The 15680-nt window shown below is 38.2% G+C and overlaps 1 protein-coding gene across 3 annotated transcripts in view; it reads left to right on the top strand.

The window, feature by feature from the left end:
* The first annotated feature begins 3150 nt into the window (after positions 1–3150).
* TPK1 (thiamin pyrophosphokinase 1) overlaps positions 3151–15680 on the top strand; it is a 330950-nt gene continuing 318420 nt past the window's right edge. Inside the window, exons 1-3 of one of the 3 annotated variants that reach the window (XM_069461802.1) lie at positions 3151–3231; positions 3480–3602; positions 4297–4355. In XM_069461802.1, coding sequence (XP_069317903.1) covers positions 4313–4355 — 43 coding nt within the window. In that variant the 5' untranslated portion in view covers positions 3151–3231; positions 3480–3602; positions 4297–4312. Of the gene's footprint in view, positions 3232–3331; positions 3603–3903; positions 3956–4296; positions 4356–15680 lie in introns of those variants that run through there. The other 2 variants (XM_069461801.1, XM_069461804.1) reach the window with 2 other exon arrangements.

Genomic DNA, 15680 nt, shown 5'->3' with positions numbered 1-15680 from the left:
GCACTCACCCCCGTGCCTAGCCAGACTCCACTTCTAATTCTACTACTCTTGTTATTTCTACCAAATCTGCAGTTACTTCTTCCACTGAAGTCTTGAAACCCTCAAAGTTATCCATGATGTTGGAATTAACTTCATCCAAACTCCTGTTAGTATTGATATTTTGACCTCCTCCCATGAATCATGAATATTCTTAATGGCATCTAGAATGGTGAATCATTTTCAGAAGGTTTTTAATTTACTTTGCCCAGATCCTTTAGAGGAAATCACTATAGCAGCTATAGCCTTATAAAATGTGTTTTTTAAACAATAAAACTTGAAAGTAGAATTTACTTCTTGATCCATGGGCTGCAGAATGGATATTGTGTTAGCAGGCATGAAAATAACATTAATCTCCTGCATGTCTCCATCAGAGCTCTTGGGTAACTAGGTGCATTGTCAATGAGCAGTAATATTTTGAAAGGAATATTTTTTTTTCTGAGCAGTTGGTCTCAACAGTGGGCTTAAAATATGCAGCAAATCGTGCTGTAAATAGATCTGCTTTCATCTAGGCTTTGTTATTCCAGTTATAGAGCACAGGCAGAGTAGATTTAGCATAATTCTTAAGGGTCCTAGGCTTTTTCCAGTGGAAAATGAGCATTGGTTTCAACTTAAAGTCATCAGCTGCGTTAGGCCCTAACAAGAGAGTCAATATGTCCTTTGAAGCTTTGAAGCTGGGCATTGACCTCTCCATGGCTATGAAAGTCCGAGATGGCATCTTCTTCCAATAGAAGGCAGCTTCATATACATTGAAAAACTGTTGTTTAGGGTGGAAAACCTCATTCTTAGATCTTCTGGATAACTTTCTGCAGTTTCTACATCAGCACTTGCTGCTTCACCTTGTAGTTTTATGTTATGGGATGGCTTCTTTTCCTTACACCCGATGAAGCAATCTGTGCTAGCTTCAAACTTTCTTCTATAACTTCCTACCACTCTTAGCCTTCATAACATTGAAGAGAGTTAGGGCCCTGCTCTGGACTAGGTTTTGGATTAAGGGAATGTTGTGGCTTGTTGGATCTTCTAGCAAGACCACTAAAACTTTCTCCAGATGAGAAATCAGGCTGTTTTGCTTATCATTCATGTGTTCACTGGAACAGCACTTATAATATCCTTCAAGAACTTTTTCTTTGCATTTATACCTTGTCTAAACATTTGGCACAAGAGGCCTAGCTTTCGGCCTCTCTCAGTTTTCAATATGCCTTCCACACTAAGCTTAATCATTTCTAGCTTTTGATTTAAAGTGAGAAACATGGACTCTTCCTTTCACTTGAACACTTACAGGCCATTGTAAGGGTACTAATCGACCTAATTTCAATATTGTTAGCTCTCAGGAAATTGGGAGGCAATTCCAATAGTAACCTCACTGATCACAGATCACCATAACAGATATAATAATAATGAAAATGTTTGAACTGTTGTGAGAATTACCAACATTTGACATGGGGATATGAAGCGAGCTCATGCTATTGGAAAAACGGCACTGATAGACTTGCTAGACATGGGTTTGCCTCAAACTTTCAATTTGTAGAAAACACAGTATCTGAGAGGCGCGATACAGCCAAGTGCAATAAAACCAGGTGTGACTAATTCTTGGTATGATGTACCATAATTTTCCATTTATTTTCCCCACCATTTGTTAACCCATTTTGTAAGCATTTTCAGAACCTCTGCTCTCTGCGAGTCATAGGTTTGGCTGGAGAAACAGCAGTTTCTATTTCTCCAGAGGTAGGGTAGCTCCTGCCCTTAGGGAGCTAACACTCTAGTAGAGGGAGACAAATCATAAACAAGTAAACACGTAAGATAATTACAGATAGGGATTATAGCTGTTTGGGAAAACAAACGAACACTCCTAGATGAAATGAGGAGTAACTGAGGGGAAGTCCCTTTTGTGCTGCGGTTTTATGGATGAGACAGCTGTGGAAACAACTAGAGAAGTAGCATGCCAGGATATTGCAAACAATTTCAGTATGAACATTCAATAAATATGCATTGATTGCTTACTCTTCTCCAGCAGCTGTGCTAAAGGGTGAGGATTCTGTGAAGTAAAATAAAATCTTAAACCCTCCCAGCTGAGGAAATGGACCTCCCTCTTAGCCAAGGGGACCCCAGAAATACCCTAAAGCTCAGTTGTTGGCCATGAGAAGGTAGGTCAGACCTGCCCCTTCATGCCCCCTTCCCTTCTCGGAGATACCCTTTGTAACTCATTAACAGGCTTAAGGCTATGCAAGACAAAGCTTTAAACACACATTACGTTACTTAACAGATCTTCAGTTTGAGTCTTAGTCCTGTGACTTGTATCTGGTTAACAAACTTATCTTAAAACATGCCAAGCCTTTAGACAAAGCTTCATTTCTACAACCAATTACAAATCAAAGAATCTTTAACCCCATGTGTAACCTGTAATCTCCCATTTCCAGATGTCTGGCCTTTTCAGGCCAAACCAATGTACACCTTCCCTGTATTGATTTATGACTTAATGTGTAACTCCTGTCTCCCTGAAATGTATAAAAACAAATTTAACCCAACAGGAGACCACTTGCTCAAGGCTTCTTGGGCATGGCTCTCTGGGCCATGGTCACATGTAATATTTGTTTCAGAATATTTTATTTATTTCTTTATTTTACAGAGTTTGCGTTCTTTTCTGTTGACAATTCAAAAATGAATAATTAAATTTTGGTCTTTGTTTTCTTGGAGACTACATTTTAGAGTAATAAAATATAAAAGCCTCTCAACACAGTGACTGCAATGTAATCATTGATCAGTAAATGTAAATTTTTATTATTACTTAAAAATCATTTGCAATCTGGCAGGTAAATTAATCTCATTGTTTAAATTTGCTTACCTACTAGTGATATGTTTTTGTCATTTGAATATCTGCTATAATTTGTGTATATCCTTGATTGTCATTTTACAGGTTTGCATTTTACGGATGGATTTGTAGCAACCACTTACACGTGTAAACATTTCCCTGTACCCTGTTCATCTATTAGTTTCATCAGTGGCATCTTTAAATGTGGACTTTTGACATTTGTTGTAGCTAATACCAGTAAATAAGCATTTAGGTTTGCCACTTCTTTTGGTCATTTACCGTGGAGACGCCCACACAGAAACCAAAATCCGTTGCTTTTCTCGGGTTAAACTGTATTAAGTCAATTTAACGCCTCGGGCCCAGCTGGAGACCTTAAGAGGGTTCAGGTGAAGTTCTGCGTCCTGTAAAACGGAGGAGGAGGAGGAGGAGGAGGAGGAGTGGCAGATACAGGGGCAGGAACGTTCCCTAAGAACTTTTCCGCAGGTCAGGCTTGCTCAGTATCGTAAAAGCCTGTATTGAAAGAGTGACGTTTCACCTTGGGGGCACGTTCCCCTAAGTGCAGCTGTAAGGAGGTGGCTTAAAGTTTCTAAAGTTTCTTCCATACAAAAAATTGTGATTTTTTTTCCCCACAAAGTGAAGGAAAGACATATTTTAACGGAGTATTCTGGAAGAATATTGGAGGGACGCGGAAGATCAAAGAGACCGAGGACCGACAAGAGGCGCTGTGGAAAACTTCAGTTTGCTTGGCTCGGACCAGGTAAAAGAAGGGTGGCGGGGAAGTCTGCTTGGTTTCGAGCAAATGGCGGCCTCCGTGGTGGAGACGAGCGCGGAGAGCTCGGCAGAAATACCAGCGGTAGCCCCGCAGCAGAATGAGCCCAGACAAGGCAGCGCCGGAGCAGGTCGAAGGTCCGCTGGGCGCAGGGCGTGGTTAAGGCGCGGGGGCACCGCCGTCTCCGGGGAGGGGACAGGGGCCGTTTCGCGTCCCTGGGACAAAAACTGGCTCGTGCGGGCCGCGCGCCGCCAGAGGTCTCTCAACCGAGTGCCGAGCGGTCGATCGCCGTCACTCCCGCAGCCTGCGCTCCGCTCGCTGGTGGCTCCACCCGCCATTGTGTAAGTGCGACAGCCGTCAGGCGCGCGGGCCGAGGGATGGGGCGGCCGCCCTCGCTCCCCTAGTACCCGGATGGGGACGGACCCTTGGACCTCCCGCTGCCGCGCGCGCGCCCACGTCCCCAGGCCCCCTTCCTCCTAGCCCCTCCCGCGGGGGCGTTCCTGGCACAGCGTTGACTAGCGTGGGCCGGGGTGGCTGAGAGCTGCGGCTCGCTGCAGGGTGCCCTGGAGCACGCCACCCTAAAAGTGCCACATTCAAGTACATTCATTGTACTGCAGGTTTCGCGAATTGTTTGATTAGTTTTGAGAAATTCTAACTTCGCTTTTTTTTTTTTTTAATGCAGAGGCCAATAATCCGCTATGGAGCATGCCTTTACCCCGTTGGAGCCCCTGCTTCCCACTGGTACTGTATTTTTTCCACGTTTTACAGTGTCATTGACATGCTCCTCCTGAGAGGCATCTAGAGGTTAAAAAGACTGGACTGGAGACCCAGATTGGTTTCCAGTCTGGATTTTGCCCCTGGATTCCAAGCTCTGTGCTTCCAGGCATAACACGCAGCCTCCCTGGTGCCTTAGCTTCCTCATCTGAAAAATGAGCGTAAAGATTAGTGTTAGGTACAGAGCTGAGAGAGAGACACGAAGCCTCATGTGTAGCAAATGTTGTTTATTTTGAGCATCTGGGTGCAGATGGCTGGAGGAGAAAAAGCGTCCAGGAGAGAGCCCTGGGTTTTATAGAGGGTTTTTCTGGCATGAGTAAGTAAGTGGGCCAGAACAGCCATTTGTAATTAATGCTTTTTCAAACTACCAGCTCCTAGGACCCTGCCCCTGTCACATACATCCTTCAGCTCTGGCGTCATCCTTGTCAGGCGAGAGAGGGAGAGGGCAAGGAATGCTGGCTGCAACTGTCAGATTTACAAAGTCCAGGTTCTCCAGACTCCTGTGGCTATTGTTTTACAAGCCTAAATTTTGCATTATCCACATTGTGTCCTATACATACTTTTTGGGTTCCTACCTGGAACAAACCTAACAATTAGTCCTTGCCATACAGAGTTGTGAGGACCAAATGGCTTAATACAGTGTGTGTACTCTGCCTGGAGCCCAGAAAGGGCCCTGCCTGTAACGTTAGCTGTTAAGCCTCTGGCAGTAGCATGAACAAATCTCGACCAGAGCAGAACTCTAGACAGGAAAGGCATAAAGGACAGTGCAGTCATTGTTGCCTGTTGCAGGATGCATTTTTAATTTATTGAAAGGCCTGAGCTTACCCAATATTAGATTGGTGAGGGGTTATATAAAATACTTCAGTTAAGGAAATTATTGTACTTCACAAGGAAATGTATGGGATGAAATGGAATGAGTTTTTATGAGGTGGACCAATTGTTAGTAGGTTCATTCTTGTCTAGTCATTGACTTCCATGTGATAGTTTTGTAATGTTAATTTTTTTTATTTACCAATTGGGTTTTGTCTTTCCATTATGTAGAACTTCCAGTTTATCAGTTTTACAAATTTAAGCAGAAAGCATAATTTTTAAATGTTTACATTTGTTTTCTATAAACACATGAATTCGTGGATCTTGTTTTAGGTATTGAATTTGATTTTTTTTTTTCTTACTTTTTAAAATTTTTTTATTTTTATAGATGGGCTCTTGCTATGTTACCCAGGCTGGATTCAAACTCTGGCTTAAGCGATCTTCTGGCCTCAGCTGGGACTATAAGCATAGGCCACCACACCTGACTTTGAATTTTATTTTAACTTGTTAGTTATTCCACATCCTGGGAGTACTGACGGTAAAACAGTCAAAGGATAGCAGTAATAATAGTAGGTGAGGTGACTCTTTACATATCTAGTCATTCACTTCGCTAAAGTTCTTTATGTATATCTTTATATCTTTACTGGTGAAGGAAAACAGTGACAGAACTTGAATCTGAACCCACTTATTTTGTATTTGCTTAAGCGGTTGGGTGTTTATACTGTAAACAAACTTTTCAAAAGTTAAGAAAAGCATGGGCAAACACAAACAGTTTGCAAATTAAGTTTCGTACTTCTCAGTTATCCAATAGTAGCAGGACCAATAGCATTTTCGAGAGTGAACATTTGATTCAGATGTCCTGTTAACTTTAAGATTTGTTTCTTATTCACGTCCTTTGTCCACTTTTTGATGGGGTTGTTTGATTTTTTTTCTTGTTAATTTTCTTAAGTTCTGTATAGATTGTTATCAGTCCTTTATCAGATGTGTAGCATGCAAATTTTTTCTCCCATTCTATAGGCTGTCTATTCGCTCTAATGATAGTTTCCTTGGTTGTGCAGAAGCTTTTTAATTTGATCAGGTCCCATTTATTTATTTTTGTTGCTTCTGTGATTGCTTCAGGGACTGTCTTCATAAATTCTTTGCCTAGGCCAATGTCTATAAGAGTTTTCCCAACATTTTCTTCCAGAATTCTTATGGTTTCATGCCTTACGTTTAAGTCTGTTATCCATGAGTTGATTTCTGCGAGAGGTGAGGATCCAGTTTCAATCTTCTGCATGTGGTTTCCAATTTTCCCAACACTCTTTATTGACTAGGGATTCTTTTCCCCATGTATATTTTTATCTGCTTTGTCAAAGATTAGATGACAATATGAGGATGGTTTTATCTGGGTTCTCAGTCCTGTTCCAAAGATCTATATCTCTGTTCTTCTGCCAGTACCATGCTGTTTATGCTGTTTGCAGCCCTAGCATGGGCGAGGCAAAGGCATTATGTGTAACCAAAATGTTTGTGCCCCTGTGGTATTCTGAAATAAAAAAAAAAAAAAAAAATTTTGTTTCTAAAACGTAAGAGCTTTCCTGTCCAAGATTTCTAATGGTTTCTAGGTTAAAAGAAGCATATCATAGATAGTGAGTGCTGCATAGTAAACATTGTATTGAGGAATTAAAATCTGTAGGTTTAAATCCTAGATTTGCCACTTGTAGTCTGACCTTTTATTTCAGTTTCTTCATTTGTAAAATAGGAATACATCACGGGGTTATTGTAAGTATAAATGTATTAATACATGCAAAGCACTTAGCTTCAGTAGCCATAAGCTTTTGTATTCAACAGTACATCTGAGGGGGAAACAAAAAGGCAGTTGGATCTCAGGGTCACTGCTGAAATGGAAAAGGTTTACAAGGAAAGTTAGCTCCGCTTCCTCTGTTTTTATTAGAGGCTTAGAGAAGGCCTTGGCTGCTTAAGTCAGAACGTTTGTAAACATGCTGAAGGGAGGCCTGTAGGGGAATGGTAATGGTGGTACTTTGTATGAAGTACAGATCCACAGGGATGGAATCAGTGCTCCTTTGGGTGGTTCTCATAGATTTTTCATGTTGCTTCTATGGCTAAAACTATGTAGAGATTCCTGTCTCATCTCTAGCTTTGGCCTTGAAACAAGGGCCCCAGGCAAGTTTATGTTAACTCTTGTTATGTATAAGATATTTAAAAACAGAACTGTTACTGTGAGGGACTGATGTAATGCCTGGCCCTTTCAGAGAGATTCTCTGCGTGAAACAAATATTTAATACTTATCCAGCAGAGTTTTCTGGTTTTTCTGTTAATAACTCTGTGAATTTAATTTGTTGGCATGATTTATCCGTAATGCTTACTCAGATTTAGTATAGTGGGCAATCCAACAATAAAGCTGGTTCTCTACAGATTAAGAAGTTGCTAGGAATAGTATTGTGGACCAAAATACCTATCCCTCTGATGGTGATCACAGGTTCAGAGAAAGATGGTAATTTTAATTATATTTTGTAACTAAAGTAAGTGCTCATTTAAAGATAAATAGCTATCTATTCTAGGATGAGAGTTTCCTATATGCCCTCTTCCAGAAATAACTATCTTCTAGAAATAACTATCCATTCTACTTACCGGGGATGATGATTCTAAGAATTTATGTGTTCTAAATTTTGTATGTTTATATGAATAAACAATACATAAAAATAGGACCTATTTTACACACTTTTCTGCAGCTTTTTTCACTTACTACTTTATGGTTCATGTGTATAGATATCCTTTTTTTTTTTTTTCAAATGGGCAATATAAACTTAACCAGTCCTTCGTAAGAGACATATGTGTTATTTCTAATTTTTATTGTTAATATTATAATCTGTAAAGCATGTTTTTGATTATAATATTTTCACATATTTAAGTAAGTGTATCATCAGTAGGGTAAATTTCTAGAAATGCAATTGCTGGGTCAAAGGGTATGTTTGCATTTCTGGTTATCTAGAGGAACTATCACTAACTAGAGTATATCCTTTGGTACTAGGTGCTGTGGGGGATACAAAAGTGAAAGATGTGGTCCTTTCTATCCAGGACTTTAGAGTCTAGTTGGAGAGTCAAGAACAAACCAATAGATTATACTTAGGTATCAAATTTTGTGTTGTGGAACCTACATATGAATTGTAGGAACTGTAGGAGAGGGAGATGAGACACAGGCTGGTGTAGGCAAAGAAATCATGGGCTGAGCCAGATATCACCTGGGCCCCCAAAAGAGCACTGGATTTAAATTGGGAGAGGCACAGGGAAATCAGAAGAGCATTGCAGGTGATAGGCCATCCTTGAGAGAGAGCTCCGTACTGCATCTGGACACGAAGATGGTCACAAGGTGTTGAGTGAAGAGACGGTGTGACAAGGTTAGAGATTGCTGATGGAGATTTTGGAAGAATGTGATTGGCAATGAGGGTAAAACCAGATTGTGGAGGATAGGGAAATTTCCTGCATAGTAGGAGATAGAAGTTTTTGAAGGTTTCTGTGGACCCCTTTTTGGAACATTCTATACAAAGTAGTCTTTTATATACAGTGGTCCCCACTTATCCGTGAGGGATATGTTCCACAACTCCCAGTAGATACCTGAAACCTTGGGTAATAGCGAACCCCATACAGTTGGCCCTCTGTATCCATGCGTTCCACATCCTTGGATTCAACTAACCTTGGAGAGAAAATAATATAACAATAAAAATATAAATAAAAAATGCAGTATGACAACTATTTACATGACATTTCCATTGTATTAGTGTTTTTTTGTTTTATTTTATTTGTTTTTTTTGAGACAGGGTCTTGATTTGTCTCCTGGGCTAGATTGTAGTGGCATCATTATAGCTCACTGCAACCTGAAACTCTTTGGGCCCAGTGATCCTCTTGCCTCAGCCTCCTAAGTAGCTGGGACTACACACACCACCATGCCTGGCTAATTTTTCTATATTTTGTGGAGCTGGGGTCTTGCTGTTGTTCAGGCTGGCCTCAAGTGATCCTCCCACCTCGGCCTCCCAAAGTGCTAGGATTATAGGCGTGAGCCACCCCGTCTAGCCCTGTACTAGGTATTAAAATTAATCTAGAGGTGATTTAAAATACGTGGGAGGATGTGTGTAGGTTATATACAAATATCACAGCATTTTATATCAGGGATTTGAGCATCTGTGGATTTGGGTGTTCTGGGCGGTCCTGGAATCAATCCCCTACAGTTACTGAGGGACAATTAATTGTACTAATACATACTATGTTTTTTGATCTGATAACTGAAATGGCTACTAATTGATGAATGGGTCATTGAATGGCATGCAATTTAAAACTTATAAATTATTTATTTCTGGAATTTTCCATGTACTATTTTCAGGCCACAGTTGACCACAAGTTACTGAAACTTCCGAAAGCAAAACCATAGATGAAGGGGTCTCCTCTACCCTAAAACTCAATTACATTGTGTCATCCATGTCAAAGTTGTCCCGTGCCAACCAAGTATATACTAAAGTCCTTATCTCCAAGGCACTCCATGATCTGATTCCTAACTACTTTTCAGATTACTTTAAAAAAATATTTTTTAATTGACAAATACAAATGGTATACATTTATGGTGTACAAAATGATTTTACTTTATTTTATTTTACTTTTTACCAATTTTCATCCTTTTACTGAGGAATAAAAAGTAATACAAAATGATGTTTTGATGTATGTATGCATTATGGATTGGCTAAATCAAGCTAATTATTAATAACATGTATTATCGCACATAGCTTCTTTGTGGTGAGAACACTTAAAATACTCTTAGCAGTTTTCAAGTATACAATATGTTGTTATTTACTGTAGTCACCATGAAATACAATACCAGTTTACTTTTTTATCATTCACCTCTCTGTGCCCATGCCAAGCTAAACTACTCACTCTTTATTTATGGGAACATTTGTTCCTGGTTTCAATATTCTTCCCTTAGCTCATGCTTCATTTATCACCCGGAATGATCTTTGCCAATTTTTAGAATTGTTATTTTTAAATTTTCTCTATCTGATGGGTATATAGAGATATCTCTATGATTTTTAATTACCATTTCTCTTATGGCAGATTGCTTATCATATGTTTATTGGTCTTCTGCATATCTTGTGTTTATGTCTCCTATACATTTTCAATTGGGTTGTCTTGTCTTTTTTTTATTAAAAAACAATTGGTAGGACTTTGTTGGATATTCAGGATATAGTTCTATAAATTTTGATTTTTTTTTGTCAGTAAAATAGAAAGAATGACACTTTTCAAAAGAAGGTTGTTGTAAAGATTAAAGAATATGTGTAGGCTGGGGGTGGTGGCTCATGCCTGTAATCCTAGCACTTTGAGAGGCTGAGGTAGGAATATTGCTTGAAGTCAGGAGTTCAACACTAGCCTGAGCAACATGGCAAGACCCCATCTCTACAAAAAATAGAAAAATTAGCCATGTGTAGCGATGCATGCCTGTAGTCCCATGCTACTCAGGAGGCTGAGGCAGGAGGATCGCTGGAGGCCAGGAGTTGGGCTCGAGCCTAGGTGACATCACAAAACCCCATCTCAAAAAAAAAAGAAAAAAAAGTGTGTAAAGCATTTAATGCTGTTATATATTATAGTAACAATTAAGACATTTTAGCTTTTTTTCATTGTCTTTTTAAAATTTTTATGTAAAGGGTTTTTGTTTAAATTAATAAAGAATATTTAACTGGTAAGGACATACCATTGCTGTTTTAAACTTCGTAAATATGGATGCCTTTTCAACATATTCTTATAAATCTGGAAATTTTGCTTTGTTTTTCAGTGCCTATGATCATTTCAGTTTTTATTATGAAGTTTTATATTCAGAATTCCATATGTTTGAAACTTTTTTAAGTAAGTTGATTTACGTTAAACACTTCATAGCCAATCTAAAGGTGAAGAGTCAAATCTCCTCAGAATAATTACTTTTCCATGTGCTTACTTCATACTCTTAAGACATAGAGCAAACACAGGGGTTTTAATTTCTAGTTTGATAAAAATACTGATGTTTTTATTTTTAGTTTTTTCAGCTTCATTGAGGTCTAATTGACAAAAATTGTTTAGATTTTACATATTTTTACAGCATAGTATGTATGAATTATAGAAAGTTTGAAGAAACAAACGAAAATGAAATAAAAATACCGTATTCCAACGTCTCAAAGATTACCACTATTATAACCATGTATGTGTATTGAGTGGTCTGTGTGCACATATATCTCTCCAAATATTTACTGTGTATAAATATACACTTGGGTATTTTTTGGCAAAATTGGAATATACTGTAAATTGCCTTATTCAGTTCATAACTCTATTTAAATTTCTCTGTTGTTCCAAAAATAACTTTTCCAGTTGCTTGTTCCAATGTGCATTTGGTTCAGTCTTTTTTAATTTAGCACATTTGCCCCTGACATTTTTAATCCCTGACATTTCTAATTTTAATATGAATATTGACATATTAAATAAAGCTTTTTACGTCACTCTTAAATGGATCAGATGCAATTTAAAAATACAGCAATGTGATATATAATGTCATTTACTTCAAAAATATAATTTCTAGGAATCAAAAATTCCATTTTATTTTCTCTACATAATTTGGTCTTCATAAATACATTTTATGGTGGTAAGCTTTTTATTGATCACTCTGTATTTCTTAGCAAAAAGATTATATGCCTTTAAATTTTAAAAAGATTCCTGTGACCATCATGCTCTTGAGAATTATTTCTTCTGAAGTAAATTACCAGCAGTGAAATTTATTCTGGATTTAATTACCATTTTAAATATTATTAGTGCATACTTGATCAAGTTAAAATAATTATATTCCATATTTTTCTAATAACTAACATTTGTATACCACTCTGCTAGGGATAGTTCTAATGCTTAAACAGGGCAACATCTATGGAAAAGTTTTGGAACTAGAAGACTGACCAGGATTTGAGTTTTAGCTGTCCTCTTTACTACAGGTGCTCCTTGGCTTGCCTCACGCTGTGTCCAATAAACTCATCCTAAGTCACATTGTGAATTGGGGACCATCTGTAGTTATGTGACTTTGTGACTTATTGATTTCTTAGAGCCTTAGTTACTTTATGTAAAATAAAAATGTATCCAAACGTGAAGTTCTTGGGCAAATTTAAGGTATTATAAAGTATAAAAAGCAAGTTTAGAGGTAGAGTCATATTCAAATGTATTCCTGTTATTAGAACTTTATATTAGATAAGCTTAAATATACTGATTATTGAATTTTGAAATTCCTATGTTTATTTTTCTGATTAATTCTGAAAGGAGTATCAGAAGACAAAAGTACTACAAATTTAGTTATAGTTCTAATTGGCTTTTATTCATGATTCAAGAATCAATAATCTTGCAAAGTGGAATGAGAGCTCCCACTGGGCAATGGCAGAACCAGGGGTCTTGTAAAGTTGGAACAAGGAAATAATAGGAAAAAGAAAAAAAAAAACGATTGGTTAACCAGGTTACTTCTTTTTTGGAATGGTTAGAGCAGAGGGGACTTAGTACCCTTCCTCAGCTAGACTAGAATTTCCTGTTTTCAGAAAAAACTGGTCTGTTTGGAATCTGTCTGCTTTTTTAAAGTTTCAAATTTGATTTTGTGGCATTTAGCGTGAGTGACTCCATTTTGGTTTGGTCTGATCTGTTGGGGCCTAGTGCATGAGCTCAGTCCAAAACAGTGGCAGCCAGGCGTGGTGGGAGGTCGAGGCGGGGAGGGTCGCTTGAGCTCAGGAGTTGGAGACCAGCCTGACCCTGTCTCAATTAAAAAAAAAACAAACCCCAAAACGTTGGTATCCCATAATCCCTGTTTAACAGGAGATAATTACTTATTTTAGTAAATGTATTCAATCCCGTTAGATGAAAGAGTATGTAAATAAGTCTAGCAGAATGATTCTCTTTGTTATCTGAATTCTGTATTTTTCTTTCATTTTCATTGAGCTTTATTATTGATATTTATAGGTACGTGAAGTTATTAACAGGGCCATACTTTTTTGATGCTTCATGGTGAAGTGGTAATGAATCTGGGACTATCTTGTTCAATATAGTATTAATGCTAACTCTTACATTCCTGGGCACTTAATTTCTGTTGAAAGTACCTGATTAAATTCACAAAAGTTGTAATAAAATATGATGAGTATTAACATTCCTCAGTTTACCTGTGGCTTATTTATTTGGGAATCCCTGGGTAGTTTGTGCCTAAACTGCTGACTGCTTTGTAGTGATAAATGTATACTGGCCATCCATATCAGGTCTCTGTATTTTGCAGCAACAGACAGACCTTTCGAGAATGACATTCGTGTGTACCACACGTAGCCCTAAACTGTTAACTTCCTTCTTTTATCTCTTCTCAGTGAATCATGGTAAGAATGGCATAAAGCTAGATTGGAGTCATGTACACGTACATTTTTTAAAATTAAAGATTGAAAATGCTTCATTAAATAGTAACATTCCTTGGTCACAACTCCCAACCAGTTGAGCACACTTGTTAGAAATTTCTGGGTTTTGTCTGTTTCTCTAAATCTGTGCTGTCCAGTACAGTAGCCACTGGCTACATGCTGCTGTCGAACACCCGAGATATGTCCAGTGTAACTGAGGAACTGAATTTGTAATTTAAGTGTAAAAATCAAAACTCCACTCAGGGACTGGCACATTTTTATGCATTTGTAAAAATGTGTTAGCTGGCTAGGGAAGCCATAATAGAGTACGATAGACTGGGTGGCTTAAACAACAGAACTTCATTTGCTCACAATTCCAGAGGCCGGAAGTCCAAGATCGAGGTGTCTACAGGTTGGTTTTCTCCTGAGGCCTCTCGTCCTGTTTTGGGGATGGTGCCTTCCAGCTGTGTTCTCACAAGGTTGCCCTTCTGTGTGTTATCTGTGTCCTAGTCTATTATTACAAGGACACAAGCCTTATTGGATTAGGACCCACCTATATGACCTTATTGTACTATTTTTACCTCTTTAAAGACCCTGTCTGCAAATATAGTTACATTCTGAGGTACTGGGGGTTCGGACTTCAACGTATTATACACTGGAGTGGGGTGGGGGTGCGGGGGACAGTTCAGCCCATAACAAATTAGTGATGTCAATTTGTTTTTTCAGCTGTAAGTTTTAAAAGATTGACTGGGTTCCTGTTTCAGTATTTCCATGATTACCAAATGAGGGAATTTTAAAATATCATTTATTCTAATAGAATATACCTAGCACGTGAATCAAAGAGTTAATTTTGGTTTTCTTCGGCTGCTGTTTTATACAAAATTTCCTGTGCTCATTCGACACTTCCTGATTGTCCATCATGGCCACACTCCAGTAAATGCTGTAGAAAGATAAAAAAGGGTTGACAAACCTTCCTGTGAAGGATTTCAGCCCATAGCAGGCTGTCCAATACAACACAATGGAAATGTAATTTCATGGGTAATGTAATTTAAAATTTCCCAGGAGCTCATTAAAAAGGTTATCCTCTTAATTTCAACTTTATATTTTATTTAATCTAATATATCTAGAATGTTATCACTTTGACGTGCAATCAGTGTAAGTAATTACTAATGCTAATAGTTTACGTTTTTTTTGTACTAAATCTTCAGACTCCCGTGTGTAGTCTGCATTTCCAGCGCATGTCAAGTGAGATGTTAAGGTTTCATTAGACATACTTGATCTATATTTAACTTATGGTAGTTTGCCAAATATTTTGTTTTTATTAATATCAGCAAGGAGCAACTCATGGCCTCATAACTTTGAGATGAACGTTAAAGACAGAGAAAAGAATACTTCTTTTCCAAGGAAAGCCATGGAAACAGGCATTAGACATAGTGCTAGGAATAAAACCTGGGTTTCCTGATTATGTATTTCTCCTAATGTCAACATGGCTTTTTTGTTTTTATTGTTTAATTTAAAGCAGTATGTCTGCTTTGAAACTTAGAAAACTTACAGGGTTTTTTGGTTTTTTTTGTGGTTGTTGCTGTTGATTGGTTGGTTTTTAAGAAACGTTCATCACTTTATGGTCTGGTAAAGAAATCTCCACCTAAAGCTGCTGCCTAAGGCTTGTGTTATAAGGGCCAAAATAATCTAAGAGACAAACTAGTGGATTTTAGAGTTTGAAGGGTTAATCTTTTTACTGTATTCTCCTACCCAGTCAGGTATCCATCCTAGTTAGCTTTCAAATGTCTTCTTGAATGTTCCTGGGAAATTAACTGCTTTTTTGGGTCGGCAGTCTGCAATGTTGGTTCTTGGTGTTCTCTTGACTGAATAATGAGCAGACACAACGAAAGCAAGGTAAGCATGAAATGAGCTTTATTGAGGAGAAGAGGACAGGATTATAGAGCAAGAGCAAGATAACATTTGCCATAGATGAGTGTACCCTTTATTGTAACAAAAAGGCCTTGTTCATGGTCTGGGGTCTTGTTTTATAGTGTCTGGATTGGGACCTCCTGGTGGTTCAGACGTTACCATG

The sequence above is a fragment of the Eulemur rufifrons genome, chromosome 29 (genome assembly GCF_041146395.1).
Source record: "Eulemur rufifrons isolate Redbay chromosome 29, OSU_ERuf_1, whole genome shotgun sequence".
NCBI classification, from domain to species: Eukaryota; Metazoa; Chordata; class Mammalia; order Primates; family Lemuridae; genus Eulemur; species Eulemur rufifrons.
This window is presented reverse-complemented; position numbering and strand designations above follow the sequence as displayed.